This window comes from Anopheles maculipalpis, chromosome 2RL (assembly GCF_943734695.1).
Source record: "Anopheles maculipalpis chromosome 2RL, idAnoMacuDA_375_x, whole genome shotgun sequence".
In the NCBI taxonomy this organism is placed as follows: Eukaryota; Metazoa; Arthropoda; class Insecta; order Diptera; family Culicidae; genus Anopheles; species Anopheles maculipalpis.
This window is the reverse complement of record NC_064871.1, coordinates 61,395,544-61,410,906: the sequence shown is the minus strand read 5'-3', so window position 1 is coordinate 61,410,906 and position 15,363 is coordinate 61,395,544. Positions and strand designations below refer to the sequence as shown.

The following is a 15,363-nucleotide window of genomic DNA, read 5'->3' as shown; positions in this document are numbered from 1 at the left end:
AAATCGACCCGAGTTTGGCATCGTCTTTTGTCAGCTATAAATATCCGCTGTAGCTACTGGGTGGAGATAGACATGGAGCACCCGACATGCGCAGCACGTGAATATCGCGATCGCTACGTGCGAGTAGATGATCGTTTGCACCCATTAGCAAACATCGATTTGTGTAATACAACATTCTAACGCAGCTATAGGCTTGTAGTGAAGATGGCTAACAATTTTGAAAGCGTATGTGAAGTACGGAAAACCGATCAGTTAGGAAGGTAATTATTTACTATTCTGTTAAAGTGGAGAAGGTCAAATATCAAGCAGCAAATGGTATTTTATGGCAGATTTCTGGTCGCCAAGCGTGACATTAAAGCTGGTGAGCTGATACTAGCGGAAGACCCGGTCGTTGTAGGACCGTACTGGGATGCTGATATTAGTTGTCTGGGTTGTCTTCGGCCGGCATCCAAGACGTGCAAGTAAGTACACTTTTAGTTACGATAAGCTACGTTTAATTAACCTACATTTTTCATCTTGTTTCTCTGTTTGTGTTATTCAGAAAATGTCTTAGAGCACCACTTTGTCGTGACTGTTCGCGGCACGATGCAGTGGAGTGTGATTTCTACGAGCATGCTACGAATTTGAGTAAGAATTTTCTCTTCGATCACTTCAACATCATCACGCCCATACGTTGCCTTTTGCTGTATCGGAGTGATCGAAACAAGTACGAAGAGTTGATGGCTATGGAATCGCACTGCGACAGCCGCAGAGGGACAGAAATCTGGCTTATTCACGAACAGTACGTTGTGGAGCCAATGCTTTGCGAGGAAGCTTTCCAGCAGATCGATGATCTGGTTGTTACGGCGGAGCTTGTGCAGCGTATCTGCGGCATACTGGACGTGAATACCTTTGAGATCCGAGGAAATATGGACAGCCAGGGGGTGCAGATGAACAATTTGGCACGTGGACTCTATCCTCGCACGTCTCTCATGACACACAACTGCCAAACGAACACGCTGATTGCCGTCGACGGTATGTCTAAGCTTCGACTCTATGCATCTGTTGCTATTCAAGCAGGTGAATTGTTGTACTACAACTACACTCGTGTGCTGTTCGTAAGTAGCTCTATTGTAGCTGTGGTTAGTGTTAGCGGTGTAGAACATAATATTGCTTCTTCCTTTGCACATGACTTCGGCCATCCTCTGCAGAGTACATTCGAAAGACAGACGCATCTGCGGAAGGGAAAATATTTCATCTGCACCTGTGCTCGTTGCAGAGATCCCACTGAGCTAGGTACACATTTAAGCTCGCTTAAGTGCACAGGCTGTGCTGATGGGCTTTGTGTTTTTCATCCCCAAAAGTGAGTATGTTCATATGCTACCTAAAAACATTCTTGATCTACACAAATTTGCCTTTCCCGCTTGCAAACTTTACCACAAGTAGACCGAAATGGGAATGCAACTCATGCGGACATCAACTGCCAAGAGAGTATGTGAATGAAGTGATGTGCGATGCGCGGGAGGATGTTGCAAGTTGTGGTAAGTACCGGTGGAAATGGGTTCATTAATGTAACGTTTTAAACTATGTCATCAACTGATTACCTACCATTTCAGCACTTGACATACGCAACTTGGAGAAGGTAATAGGGAAACATTCGAAAACACTCAATCCGCACCATTCGCTTGTGCTGGAAGCAAAGCAAAGTCTTGCCGGAGAGCTTCGCAGTATGTGCATGTCGTACGATTTACAAAACGTGCCTCGCCAAGCGTTAAAGCGCAAACTGGAGCTGTGCGAAGAGATGCTGCAGATATTACGCGTGCTGGATCCGGGAATATCGCGGCTTACCGGTATCGCACTGTATGAATATCATACTGCTCTAGTTGATTTATCACGTCGTAACCATGAAACGGGAGAGATTAAGACTCCTGAGTTACTGGTACTGATACATCTGCATTTTTTACTCTACTATGTTAACAAACTGTGGAGTTAAGTCTCTAAATATCTCTCCTTTCGTTCTATTACAGGAACGATTACAGTTGGCCGAAGGTGCCTTAAAAGAAGCTATCGGTATGCTAGTGTTCGAGCACCCAACCACACCGGAAGGTCATCTTACCAAGAAAGCGATGTGCGAATTGAAAGAATTGCGCGAATATATACAAAAAGTGCAGGCCATGGAAGAAGACGAACGCACCGATCGTCAGTTTCGTGGGAAGCGCAATAGTAATACAGGCAAGAGTAAGAAATAGCATTTTATGATTGCGCTATCGTCTGATCTATGATTGCTAGCATATCGTGCAATATGAGCGATCTGTTGCGACAATTTGGTGGCTGACAATGGACACACTCTTCGAGCAGGTTGTGCAGAATTAGCGGTGCATCGTTAGGATGAGCCATTGAAGGATCTAAATCTTTGCTATGATCGTTATGAAGTAGTCCCGCAGCGTAGTTTCCATTAAGATTTTCCAAAAGTAGCTAAAATAGCGAAAAAAAGCGACATTAAATAATGAAACAGGATTGCAACGTATGCTTCAAAACGCATTTAATACTCAGCCCTCCGACACATTGTACAAAACACGCACCTGACACGTTGCAAAGAGATTCAAATCGCTGTTTCGATAGCGGCATACATCTTCCTGAACATAGGCAAAACAGCCGTTACATTCGATTTTCCCATGCACGTGGTTTTCACCATCATCGGTAGAAAATGTATTAGCCAGACTGTCCAAAATGATGACATTATCCAGATCAACGATGGATACAAGAACGTTCCTGCTGTCGTTTTCCACCTTAACTACCACGTTGTCCGGATTGATATCAGTGAGGTAGAAGCTAGGATCGATAGTGGTGTCAAACAAAGTATACTGCAATGCTGAATGAAAATACTTTGGATAGTTAATTTACTTACCGAAATCCGTGTATGCCTTCGGTAAAGGCGAATGCCGCTTTTATCAGTTTAGAAGCAATCATCATGCGGATCGCTAGCGGATGCTCATAGTAGTGCTCAAGCGTTTGTCCTTCGTAGCTTTCTACGATGGAAAATCCGACCGTGGCTAATAGTTTGGGAACGTATAAGGACGTACCATGCGTGGCGAACAGTTTGAGCAGGAGTGGCTCCACATTGGTACGGACAGCTAGTAGATTCCACAATGCACTATCGGTTGGCTTAAATAAGGCTAAAAAACGTTGCAATGTTTGGCCACTGCTACTGGTTGCGCAAAAAATACATCCCTCGATCCTTGTGGCGTCGAGTATCGACTGTTGGATGAAATGTGTCGCTTCCTCTGTGCTACCATGTCGTGTCCATGTACATTTACCTTTTCTTGGTTGCGGGTAAGAATCACAAAATTGTTCTAGTAGCTTTTTCATTGTTTTATCACGATTCAGGTGTTTGAGTACAGCCAGATATTCCGATCCTCGAAACGCACCTATTCTAGTCGTGTGTGCGTTGAGAACAGCGTTGATTTGATTGAAAAGGCTGCCTTCGTGGAGCATAAATAGTTGTTCGAATTCATCACATTTAGGCGGGGATGGGAAACATTCAGGACACAGTACGTGACTATCATGATCACAAACAGATTTCAATGGTCGGCTGGTTGAAATGTTGTCTTTTGGGAAGCGTTGAAGAACAATGACTATAAATAGTAGTACATAGTAGAGAGTGGTAGCGGATCCCATGCCTTATTTGTAGCCGGAAAAGGACTCCTGGACAATAGAAATAAAAAATTTCCTTCAGTATTTTGATATTCATACGATAGTTTAAACCGTTTTATTTAAACTAATATCGTAATGTGCTAGGGCGAAGTGCGGTGACTTATGTTTCTTGGGTATTTAAACATTTAATGCAATTGTAGCCGGAATTTTAAAGGGTCGAGGAATGTTTTAAATGGATAATGGAGTATTGCGTAGTTTGCATTAAGATTTTCCAAAAGTAGCTAACCTCCAACTTTTAACATTTGTCAAGTCCTACATTTAATGCAATTGTAGGTGGAATTGTAAAGGGTCAAAGAATGTTTTTAATGGATAATGGAGCATTGCAAGCCCATTGCGGACATATAATTCGCAGTCATATAATGGAATGGAATTAATGGAATTTAGAATTAGCACTGAGGAGAAATTTGCCAAACAACTGCAGAATTTTGAAACCAAACAGTTAAAGTTATAGAAGCAATAATTTAAATAATTTTTAACCAAGGAGACAATGGAAGATGCACGCTTTATAGAATTTTAGAATTCTATAAAGCGCTTGCACTACTCCACTATTCATTTAAAAAATCCTCTAAATGATTCTACAATTATGTTGTTCGAAATACAATTATATCTGCATCTCGCCTGAACCAATCCATGCAGTCAATTATCGATCGATCCGATCGCGATCGCTTATCATTGGTGTTCTGAATCCTTTCGCTTTTGGTCCAAAGTTAATTGAGGAATCAGTGATAGCTCTATTGTTATGGCACACCTGATCCACGCAATGAAGCTATAAATTATAGCGTAGCATTAGTTGGTACAAGTTGCACATTCTCCATCGAACTAGAGGACTAGGAGGATATCACGAGGATTTTTTTTCCGTACTTTATTGATCGTGACTGAAATATTTTTGGACTCTTCCCGAGATTTTTTACGCTTTTCCATATATTGTTGACTTCGTACCGAGTTTTTTAATTACGCTTTTCCATACATTTTTGACTTCCCACACTAATTTTTTATGGTTTCTCTATGGATTATGATTTTAAAATGTGTTTTTCAGATGAATTTTACACAATCAGTGGTCCCGAAATGCCTTGTGAAATTTGTAATTAGTCAACACTTGCGATGTTGACCTTACGGCCGTCATCTTGTCGAAACAAGAAATAAATTATAATTATATTATTAAATTTAATTTAAAACAATTAATAAATAAATTAAATTAAATGTGAAGCTGTGTTGAAAAAGATATTAATAAGTTGACATTTTTGCAATGGACCATGTATTTTTTATTATCTCCTTAATATTTTTGCTGTAGTTAAATATTTTTGGTTTATGTATAATAATAAGAACAAATACACAATACTTCTACTTGACTCAATGAACTACTAGGTTACGCTGCCAATCAAATGGCTTACTAGACTTCTAGATACCACTTAATTGGATTGTCAGTCCTCTTTATGGGAGAACGGTTCAGGTGACTGGTGCTGCTTTCACATCAAAATCCAAACGCCCTGTTCTCTCGAACACTTCAAAAATCTTCGCTCAAAAATTTAACTCAGTAGTTTGTTAAAATTACTATTACCATTATGGCAATATCTATTTGGATCGCAATGGAATGTACAAGTGTGATGAAATAGGAATTGCTTAAGGAATGATGATAAGGACAATAGATCACAGATCGTACCTCAAATAGTCTTGAGCAGGAAGATGTATTCCAGGGACAGTAAATAAGCCACTATTGCTCAACGTATAATTTACTTACTTTAGTTACTTAAGGACTCAGATATTTGGACTAACTATTTTAGGTTTTGTTGACTTTATATGTAAATGTGATTTGGATTAATACCCAGAACTGTTGAAATTTTAATTAATCCTCAATGTAACGAGCCGATTTTAAACTTTTAATAATTTTCATGTCAAACACGTTGTATGTAATTTTGATAGAGTGCGCACATTGTTTCTTTTTCAAATGTTTACTTTGTTCTATGATACGCTACAACACACGAACACACATATAGAGAGCTATCCGAACAGAACAGCTGATAACGATATCGTTCCAATGCATCTCATACTATGTTGAGGGAGTGTACTATTTGATTGGGAAAATCCCACCCATATGTATGATTATTTCCCTCACACCAACGTACTTAATTTCAGTATGAAAAACTGATTCAGGCAGTGCACTAGAGATGTGTACAGCAACCGTCGTCGGCGGGAAAAAAAGGTTTGAATTTCCACACTTCTCAACACCTTGTCGCTTGTAGGTCAACAAAAATGTAAACATCAGGTAGTTGTAGTTGTGTGAAGTGCACAAGTAGTAGCAACAAATCAGTGTTTTGTACGTTAAACACAACAACCAAACACTAAAGGCAAAACAATTCGCGCTTTACATTAATGCTGATGCTAAATGGGACAAAGAGGTGAGATAATTTATTCTTTTTAGACTGATTTGAGTAAATTTTCTTAACAACTGGAGTTCAGCCGAAGCCATGGGGCAGAGCTAGATGTATGGGTGCATCCACGTGCCTCGTGAGTGTGCGTAGTTAGGGACGCGCTTGATTTCGTTCTATCAAGTCATCGTTGATCTCACAAACACACCGGACGATTCTAACGCACGCTGTAGAATTATTTCTGTTTTCTGCCCCGACAACGGAGCCCAACAGCAGTGTGCGCCGACGTCGTATTTGCGTCGTCAGCGCGGTGCAAACAGCACAAGCAGCAGTAGAAAACATTCAATCGATGCAAGTGAATCCCAGCCCCTGCTGTGTTGCCTCGTAGGTTGTTGTGTCAGTCCTGTGTGTTTAATCCTTCGCTGGGTGTCCCATTTGTAGGTAAATTGTGAAATAAACCGAAAAATAAACCCAGTTAATTCGTGGTGTCAGAACGCGTGCCGTCAGCAACATACGTTGGCTAAAGCGAAGCTCAAACAGTATCATTTTTGGATGAGCGTAATCTTCGAGAAGTATTCGCGAGGACACCCTTGATTTACCAAGTGCTGTGGCAGTGACTGTATGGCTCATCAGGAATTGGTTATGCTTTAAAAAAGCGGTGTTTGCATCGATTGTTTGTGATCGAAAAATTAGCTGTGGATGACGTACAGTAATGAAAATACCTGCTGCGACCACGGTGGCAAAAGGGAAGCGTGTTTGAAGGCATTGGAACGTACAAAAATTACATAATAAACGCGTTGTTACTATGGTTATTCTATGTGTAAGGTCATCCACAGCTTATGAACAATTATTCATCGGTTTCCCAAATCTGCCAGCTACTGTTCTTGCAGTAAATACTTTAGCGACAACGTTCTAGTGAAAAAAGTGAACCGACGTTCTTCCTGAAAAAATGTTATCTCAACAGGTAAGCAGCAGTACACGAATTGAAGCAAAAGTTAGGAACCAAAATTGAACCAACACAGCATCCTTTCGGCTGTCTGTGAATAACGAACAAACCAGCTGAAGTCGCAAGATGGAAGAAGTAGCAGCAGCAGCAGCAGCAGGCAGCGCTAACTTGGATGGATCATGGAATGGAGTTCAAGTTCAAGTTGTACAGGTTTCGTTCGTTTGCTTCGTTCATTATTGCGTGAACGTGCTGCTGCTGCTGCTGCTGCTACACGGTTTGTCTGTGTGTTGGCTTGTTGCGGAGTATCAAGGCAAGGTTATGCCGAGGCTTCCATCCAGGCCAGCGAGCAGCATTCGCGTTTTGTGATTGAGAATACATAACTCCGAACGGGTGGCTGCAGACAGTTATTATTAAGTGTGCGTGCCACATGCTGCCCCCTACTGCTGCCGGGTGGAATGGTGATGAGTTTATGTACATACAAAACGAACAAAAAAAACTGTATCAACCCTCTCGGAGTGGTCGCGTGCTTGGGAGGCACGGCAGTTCGAACAGTTGCTGCTGCTACTGACCGATGAAACCTGATCTTGTTCTGTTGAAGAACGTAGAAAAAATGTAACTTGCTTGGACAATGACCTGACGCCACACGGGGCTTGTGTGCGGTAAAATGATATAATTTTGTATTTGTATTTACATTTTCCTCTCCTTTTTTCCACATATCAACGGGCGAACCTTATATTTTCTATCATCTCTTCTTCGCACTACAACTGACCATGTAATGGGATACTAGATTAAGAAGTCCGATAACCAGTGCTTCTTGCTATGGTAGGCGCCGGTTCAGATGAGGTCCACGATTCATGAGCGTTTAGATTTTCTACACCCCTTTTATAGCTGGTGGTAAAATTACACAAGCTTAAAAATTGGGTTTTTATCGCGAATAGCATAAAGACGGATTTATAAGCAACAATATAACACTTAATGGTACTTCTGATCAAGTGTTTTTACTCATTTCGTTCAAGGGTCGTAAGCAATCAATATTGTCTAATCTGTTCCTATCCCTTGGTCCATAATGGTCGTGTGGCAGAGATTTCGAGATACTTCAATTTTACTGCCCCTTTGGATTCTAAGGATCATGCAATTACTCGATAGCAAATCCTGCATTCCAAACCTCCTGGTTTGGCAACATAATCCATGTCCTTACTAATAATTTGAGCAAATTATTAACAGTCGAAAGCATAAATCAACAACCTGTCGTACGATGATCTTATCAAAACTGGTCTGATACTACGCTCGCCATACATTTGTTTGATGCTAATCTTTTTCCTTATCTTGTTTTTCTGCAGGTTGCAGCGACTACAGAAAACATGGCGAAAGAGTCACAACCATCTGATTTTGATCAACGGTTCAACGAATGGCGTAAGAAGAAACATCTTGTCGATTGCTCGTTCCGGGTAGGCGAAGACATTTACCATGGTCACAAGCTGATCCTGTCGGCAGCCAGCCCAGTTTTCGAAGCAATGTTTTACGGAGCGCTTGCCGAGAAACAAACGGTCAAAATAGCAGACATAAAATCCCGGGTGTTTGAGCGTATGCTCGACTACATCTATGTCGGAACGATCGATTTCGAAAGTGTGCACAACATTGAAGAGCTGCTTGAATTGTACTACTGTGCGGAAAAGTATATGATTGATAGTTTGCATGAAAAGTGTGTTAGCTATTTTGGCAAAAATATTAAACCGAACAACGTGCTGAAAATACTCGACATAGCGTATCGGATGAACTTGGACGATATTATATACTCGTGCATGTGCGTGCTGAAGCACTTCTTCTCGTCTGGGATGAGCTTGAGCAACATCATACTGGAGAGAAATCATCACCTGTCGAAAAACTGTGTCGATCTCATACTGGAGGATAACTTCGAGGTGAAGGACAACATTATCTGTATGATACGGGCCTGGTGCATTACGGAATGCGAGCAAAATCGACTCGAGATCAACCGAGACAGCATGAAAACCGTGCTGCAAGATATTGAGCTACCGGACATACTGAAGGACACGATCGTTGGCTGTAGCTTTACCAACTTTACTCCCATCGCGGGCGACAAATCGGGCTGGATACCGGTACAGCGCATTCATTACAAAGCAGTACGCCCGTTGATCATTGGCGACGAGATGGACTTTGAGACGCACATTAGCACCAATCGATTTATAGTGATCAAATCGATTAACATCAATAGCCGGCTTCTGCCGCAGCTGAAGGTAACCGATGTACGGCAAGAAACGTACACGGAAAAGCTGATGGTGGAAATTTCCGCCAAACACAGCAATGATCGCCAGAAGATCTATCAGAAGGAGCACCTTATCTGTGATGTAGCGTTCAACGATAGCTTACAGCTGAACTTGACCGAACAAATTGTCTTCTTTCCCGACGTTATGTACATGGTTCGGCTGAAATGGGATGCTAACAGCTTAGGGTACGAGTACCCCCGCTCCATCCTTTCCGCCTATGGCAAATCCAAGCAGTTGCTGGTGAACTTTAGTGAAAACGTTTATCTGCAAAACTCGGGCAGTATACTAAACGGAATAGTTTGCGATCTTTACAAGTGATTTACTTAAAGTACTGAGCTACGAAGTAAGTAGCTACGAAAAATAAAATCTCTACAATCTATGAAATGAACTGAGCGTCAAATTCTTCGCCCAGCTGCTACACCCTTTATGTTTGTTTTCATGTGCCGTATGTTTTAAAGAATACAGTGAAACACGATCATGAACTTATTAGAAATAAATTTCAATAAAATACTCACAAAATCAGCGAAAGAAGAGAAATAAGACGAGAAGATACGAATGTAAACACTCTTTCCACGATTGTCTGTGCATTTTGCGCCACTTTTGATAATTTCACACCAACTTCTATGTAAACAAACAGCTGTCATCGATGAATGTATACTGTACAAGGTGTATACAGTGTAGTTTGCTGCACAATGGTGTGCGATTGCGAAAAGCATGGTCAGAACGAATCTTATTAAATAAAACTTGAAGCTATGAAGCTACTGTGATATGACCTACATTTTCAATGGAAAAAATTATTAAGGAAAAGAATAACATCTGGTAAGTGTAAAGTGAAGATCAACTTTGTTAAATCGCGTCGCGTCACCCATCACAGTCGAGCAATCATCTGTGGTAGTTAGAAACGGTGTAGACGAGGCTTCACCCAGAGCCTCCTCTTCAATTTTTCCCACCACTATGGAGGTCGCTATCTTTTATTTAAATATCTTGATAAAATCAATAACAAATGTCACAACTTTTCATTGCAAAATAACAAAGAAAAATCGAACTACACACTTCTGTTACCGTTCTGTGCTTGGCATAAAAACAAGTAAATGCCGTCGGGCTCGAAGAGTGTTTAGTGATCGCTACGGATAGTATATTGTCTATCATCATTTAATTCATTAGTAATTGGCATCACTTATTGGCAGTGTAACACAAACAAACACACACGCACCTAAAACGCGTGAGTCCTCCCTGGTCCGAAGATGAATATCAAAATGCCGGAATTTGATGTGAAGAAGTTTGTAAAAGGTGCTGGTTCTACGCTGTCGCGAGTAGTACAGGTAAGAATGTCATGCAACGTTGGGCTGTTGCAGAAGCCATTCATAAAAGCTGCATTTAATTCTGTACCCATTTCGCTACGATCGTAGCTAACCGAAGAGAAGCTTGGCACGTCGGAGAAAACGGAGATGGATGCCCGCTTCGAGCATCTGAGCGAACGTTCCGATTCAGCGAAACTGTGGACGGAAAAGATTATGCGTGATACGGAGGCAGCGCTCATACCGAATCCGGCCAATCGAATGGAAGACTTCATATTTGAAAAGATCGAAAAACAAAAACCCAAACGTTTGAGCAACCTGGAGTATCTGGGGCTGGATATGATCGAGGGTGGCGGTGAGTTTGGACAGGATGGTCCGTACGGCAGTGCATTGATCAAGGTTGGCCAGGCAGAACAGAAGCTCGGGTCGTGCGAACGTGATTTCATCGGTTCTGCTGGAATGTATTACATTCAGCCGTTGAAAAAATTCTTAGAAGGTGAAATGAAAACCATCACCAAAGAGAAGGGCGTACTGGAGAGTAAACGGTAAGGGCAGAGAATATCGGGTCGGCTTCAAAGTAATGTTTAAAATGGACTAGTATCAATATACAATACTTATATAATTATTTTCCAGCTTGGATTTGGACGCATGCAAAAATCGGGTCCGCAAAGCGCGCAGCATGATTGGCCAGCAAGCGGTAAGAAGAGTTTGCTATACATGTAATACGTTTCATTCTATATGATATGATATGTGACAATTTGAGCACGTGTTGTTTTATCTTGAAAAAAAAAAAGTCAAATCTTCCATATCGTACCATTTGGAAAAAAATTTGCAAAGTAGCACGATAGACAGGAATTTGAAAAGGGTGGACTTCAATCCCATGCCCGCGCCATTGTATTGCTGTGTTTCGTGAACTAATTTAACGTTTTTTCAATTCGCTTCAAACGTTCAGAAGGATGGAATATCGCCAGAAGTGACATTAGAACAGGTACAGTTCTTGTAGTGACTCCTTGTGCTGCCATGCCTAGTAGATAGGAGAGAAAGTGCATTGGGCTTTTATAATTTACTTTTTAGTTGTATACACATACGTTTTTTTCTCTACTGAATGATTATATTTTATGTGTTATGTTGTGCATTAGTTTGCTGATTTTATTTCCGTTATGATTCATACATAACTTTTTCTTATCAAAATGAATAAGTGAGTGAAGAAGCGAAACTATACCTACTGCTTTTCATTTTAGGCCGAACGTGATCTACGAGTGGCACAGTCCGAGTTTGACCGTCAGGCTGAAATAACGAAGCTGCTGCTTGAAGGAATCAGCACCACTCAGGCTACCCACCTGCGCTATTTGCACTCGTTTGTTGAGGCGCAGGTGCGATATTACGGCCAGTGCAATAAAATCATGTCCGACCTGCAGCGGGAGCTAGTCAGGTATGTTGACCCCTCGAACACACACACACAGTTAGCAGTGTAGTATTAACAGCACACATCATCGATGTGTGAGACGGTTAATAATCGGTTGGCTGAAGAAAAAAAAACCCCGCGTGTTGATTGTGGAATAGTCGTATTTTTGTTCCTTTTCTATACTTTGCTATGTTCCGTCAGCTGTTAAATGTTTGAATGTTTGTTAAAGACCCTGTGCGCGCGCACACACACACATGTGTCCGTCACCACTATGCAATCTTAGTTGTTGATGTTGTCTATCTTACTATTATCTCTATCTTTTTTCTTTCTCTTTATCTTGTTATTTTTCTCTTCGTCTATCGTTGCACCATTATTTCGGGTCTAAAACAAAAATTGTATAAAAAATGTTATGCCTTATTTCAAAATATCCACCACAAAAAAAATGCTCTTTCCGACCGTCCTAGCATGCGTCCTCCAACGCCACGATTAAGAGTAAACAGTGAGGATGTTGATCTAACGTGTGGACCGCCCTACTTAAGCAAATTCCAAACACAAGACAGCTCACAACACTACCAACAGACAATAACGTTGCATCCCGCCGCCCTGGCGGCATCATCCGGCGGGAAGTCGCCCCTTAGCATAACGCCCGAAACCTTCCCTATCGTGGATGACAGTGTCATAGCGGCCCTTGTTGCCGACAGTGATCCGAATGACATATCCGTGCTTTAAGTTTCTTGTACGTAATTATTTTACTTTCCTCTCTGTCTCTCACACCTATCTCATTGCTCTCTTATTTTCGACACTATTGCAATTTTTCGTTTCCTATTTAACGTACATTCCTCTCACAATTGCTGTGGCGTACTTTGATCTTTAACATTTATTAGCATGCCAACATGAAGCGTCTTCTTTATCTTTAGCAGCTATACTTACTGTGATGTGGATAGTTTCATGTTCAATTATTCCGACGCATTATGTACATACGAATTGTATTAGCGAGCTTAGCTAGAACGTCGTGGCACAATGGTGTGAGAATTTATTATCCTTATTATTACAACCTTATCCTTATTATTACAACAAAAGCTATAAGATTCCAGTAATGTAAAGAAATAGGGGCTTAAGTCGTATTGCACACTTACAACAACAAAAATCTTGTAAAGTTGGTGTATTATTTTACTTGTTTTTTTTTTTTTTTCAGCAATGATGCGCTCCTTTTTATTAGATAATATGCCAGCTCGCAAAGCGATTTTGTGGCGTATAGTTTTAAAATTAAATGCCTTTTTATGTTATCTGTTAGTGGTTGTTTGTGTAGCTGTCTTATGTCCTTCTATATCACTGTGTATCTCTGTATCTGTTTTTTCTCTTACCGTGCGAAAACATGCTTTGGCGGGACGGTTTTGTGTTGGCGGCTTTGACTGATGTACAAAAAAAAAAAAAAAAAAATCACGCCTGATTTGTGTACGGTGTTTAGTCTTGGTGGCCCGCAGCCGTACGTTCCGGTGTCTGGTTACGAGGAGGATGATGCACTTGCCGGGAGGGTAAACAACATTGAGTTGGGCGCTAATTCTGGTGGATACCGGCGTGCTCGTGTACTCTGCTCATATGACGCTAAAGACGGCACCGAACTGAATCTTACATCGAACGAGGCAAGTATAAGGCTGTTGTATGTTGCTGCTTCCTCTGCCCCGGAAAATAATTTTGAGCTTTTCTACTTATCTTTCTTTCTTTTTTCAGGTAATATTTGTTTGCGAGTGTAACCCACCCAACGCTGATTATCTGAATGGAAAGCAGGGGCTACTGAAGGGACTTGTGCCGGCAGCTTTCCTAGAGATGTTAGACGACGATTAAATAGTCACTGTAATTGCATTAACAATTGCCACGAAGTTTTGAAGGGTTGATAATCTTTTGTCTTAAGGCGCGGGCAAGCGTCACAATGCCTTGTTTGTTAGTTTATTGTATAGGTTAATAATTGTTCTCTTGCCACAGGTTTTACCAATGACACTGAGTTACGATTAATCCCAAACATGAATTTCTCGGAAGTTGTAGGTTGGGTGATATACGTAAGAAGTAAAAAAATGATTGATTTGTTCGTACTCCTTATTCGGCAGATTAATTTCCACTGTTAGTTGTGTTATGTTCATGTTGCGTGTAGAGAATCTGGTATAGCATTAAAATTCGTACATCAATCTCCATACATATACGCTAGCTCCATGTATTTACGCTATGTCCAACAAGTTTCTTTAACTCATCAACGAATCTTCGGAACAACAAAACTGCATATATGGAACGGGACGGACGCTCTTGGAGTACTTTCTACTTACTAATAATGCTCAGTTGCTTTGCTGCCCTAAGCTTCCTTTATATTTAATCGATCCATTTAAGAGTGTGCGTGTGCGTTTGTGTGTTCGAACCAAGTACGTGTGGTCAATTATTAGGAGACAATTACATTGCACCCGATAAAAATACACAAGTTTCTCAACAGTTTAACCAAAGCAAGGATAATTGTTTGACCGAAGACGCTTTTCCTAGTTAATTTGGATCCCGAACAAAAGATGGATTCAAAAGTGTTCACCTAGAGTCAAAAATTAAACTTTAAATTGAATACAAATGCTACAAATTACACACCGTTGTTGCGAGCGAAACGTTAAAAACATTCAACGAAACAAATTTATCAAACAAAGCATTGTGCATCGTTTGGAATCTAAAACAAAAATACTCTTATTAGCACACAAAAGCCTCTATTTCTTCCACCTTTTACCAACGATACCCGTTGTACGTATAGTCTCACTTCACGAACTCAAATTACTCACTAAACTTTATAGCAGAAGCTAATTTAAATAACAATTGTTGCTAATGATGGTAAAATACAATGCTAAGGGTGTAAGAGATCCGAGAGAAAAAGACGGTATTGTGTCAGACAGATCCTTCGCCGCGTTAGATTGTTAGAGCAGAAAAAGACGTTACGTGCGGCAAGAGGAAACGGCACACAAGTTTAGGGCGAAGGAAGATCGGAATGCGCTTTACACACAATAAAGAAAACTATAGGTTATGGATAAAGTCAATTTCGCGATTGATATTATTGTTGACAAAATAGGTATATTTACGCGTGTTTGAAGGTGGTGATGCGAATACTGCTTAACAACACACACACACACACACATAACACATAAAAAAACATTGCAAAGTTACTAATTGAACAATAAAGCAAGTTATGCATAATGTGGTTCGTTTAAATAAAGCGAGCGATAAATAATAATTTCAATCTTCAGTGTTGCATGACAAAAAAAATGATACAAGTCAACTCATTTTGACTTCAACTTGAAGGATTTTTGTTAAAAAAGCTCTTTTCGTCTTTTAAAATCTAGACCTCTTT

General features: G+C 40.7%; 4 protein-coding genes across 5 annotated transcripts; 3 read left to right on the top strand and 1 right to left on the bottom strand.

The window, feature by feature from the left end:
- The first annotated feature begins 312 nt into the window (after positions 1 to 312).
- On the top strand, positions 313 to 2,228 carry LOC126567332 (SET domain-containing protein SmydA-8-like). Its single transcript, XM_050223560.1, has 6 exons — positions 313 to 461; positions 542 to 1,097; positions 1,191 to 1,342; positions 1,426 to 1,520; positions 1,596 to 1,918; positions 2,007 to 2,228. Exons 1-6 carry the CDS (start codon positions 313 to 315, stop codon positions 2,226 to 2,228), a joined length of 1,497 nt encoding a protein of 498 aa, XP_050079517.1.
- Positions 2,225 to 3,657, bottom strand: LOC126558188 (uncharacterized). The gene is made up of 3 exons (XM_050214154.1): positions 2,888 to 3,657; positions 2,562 to 2,811; positions 2,225 to 2,454 (listed from the first exon to the last, which is right to left on the bottom strand). The coding sequence occupies exons 1-3, from the start codon at positions 3,655 to 3,657 to the stop codon at positions 2,233 to 2,235; spliced, it is 1,242 nt and encodes a 413-aa protein (XP_050070111.1). The 3' UTR covers positions 2,225 to 2,232.
- A 4,691-nt stretch (positions 3,658 to 8,348) lies between these two features.
- Positions 8,349 to 9,608, top strand: LOC126558162 (kelch-like protein 20). The gene has a single exon (XM_050214126.1). It carries the CDS (start codon positions 8,367 to 8,369, stop codon positions 9,606 to 9,608), a length of 1,242 nt encoding a protein of 413 aa, XP_050070083.1. The 5' UTR covers positions 8,349 to 8,366.
- A 919-nt stretch (positions 9,609 to 10,527) lies between these two features.
- Positions 10,528 to 13,572, top strand: LOC126558425 (endophilin-B1). 2 transcript variants are annotated; one of them, XM_050214439.1, is made up of 7 exons: positions 10,528 to 10,612; positions 10,700 to 11,133; positions 11,222 to 11,285; positions 11,541 to 11,576; positions 11,830 to 12,020; positions 12,458 to 12,729; positions 13,462 to 13,572. In XM_050214439.1, the coding sequence occupies exons 1-6, from the start codon at positions 10,535 to 10,537 to the stop codon at positions 12,720 to 12,722; spliced, it is 1,068 nt and encodes a 355-aa protein (XP_050070396.1). In that variant the 5' UTR covers positions 10,528 to 10,534; the 3' UTR covers positions 12,723 to 12,729; positions 13,462 to 13,572. The 2 variants fall into 2 exon arrangements, with proteins under 2 accessions (XP_050070396.1, XP_050070397.1); XM_050214440.1 differs by lacking the exon at positions 11,541 to 11,576.
- The last annotated feature ends 1,791 nt before the right edge of the window (positions 13,573 to 15,363 follow it).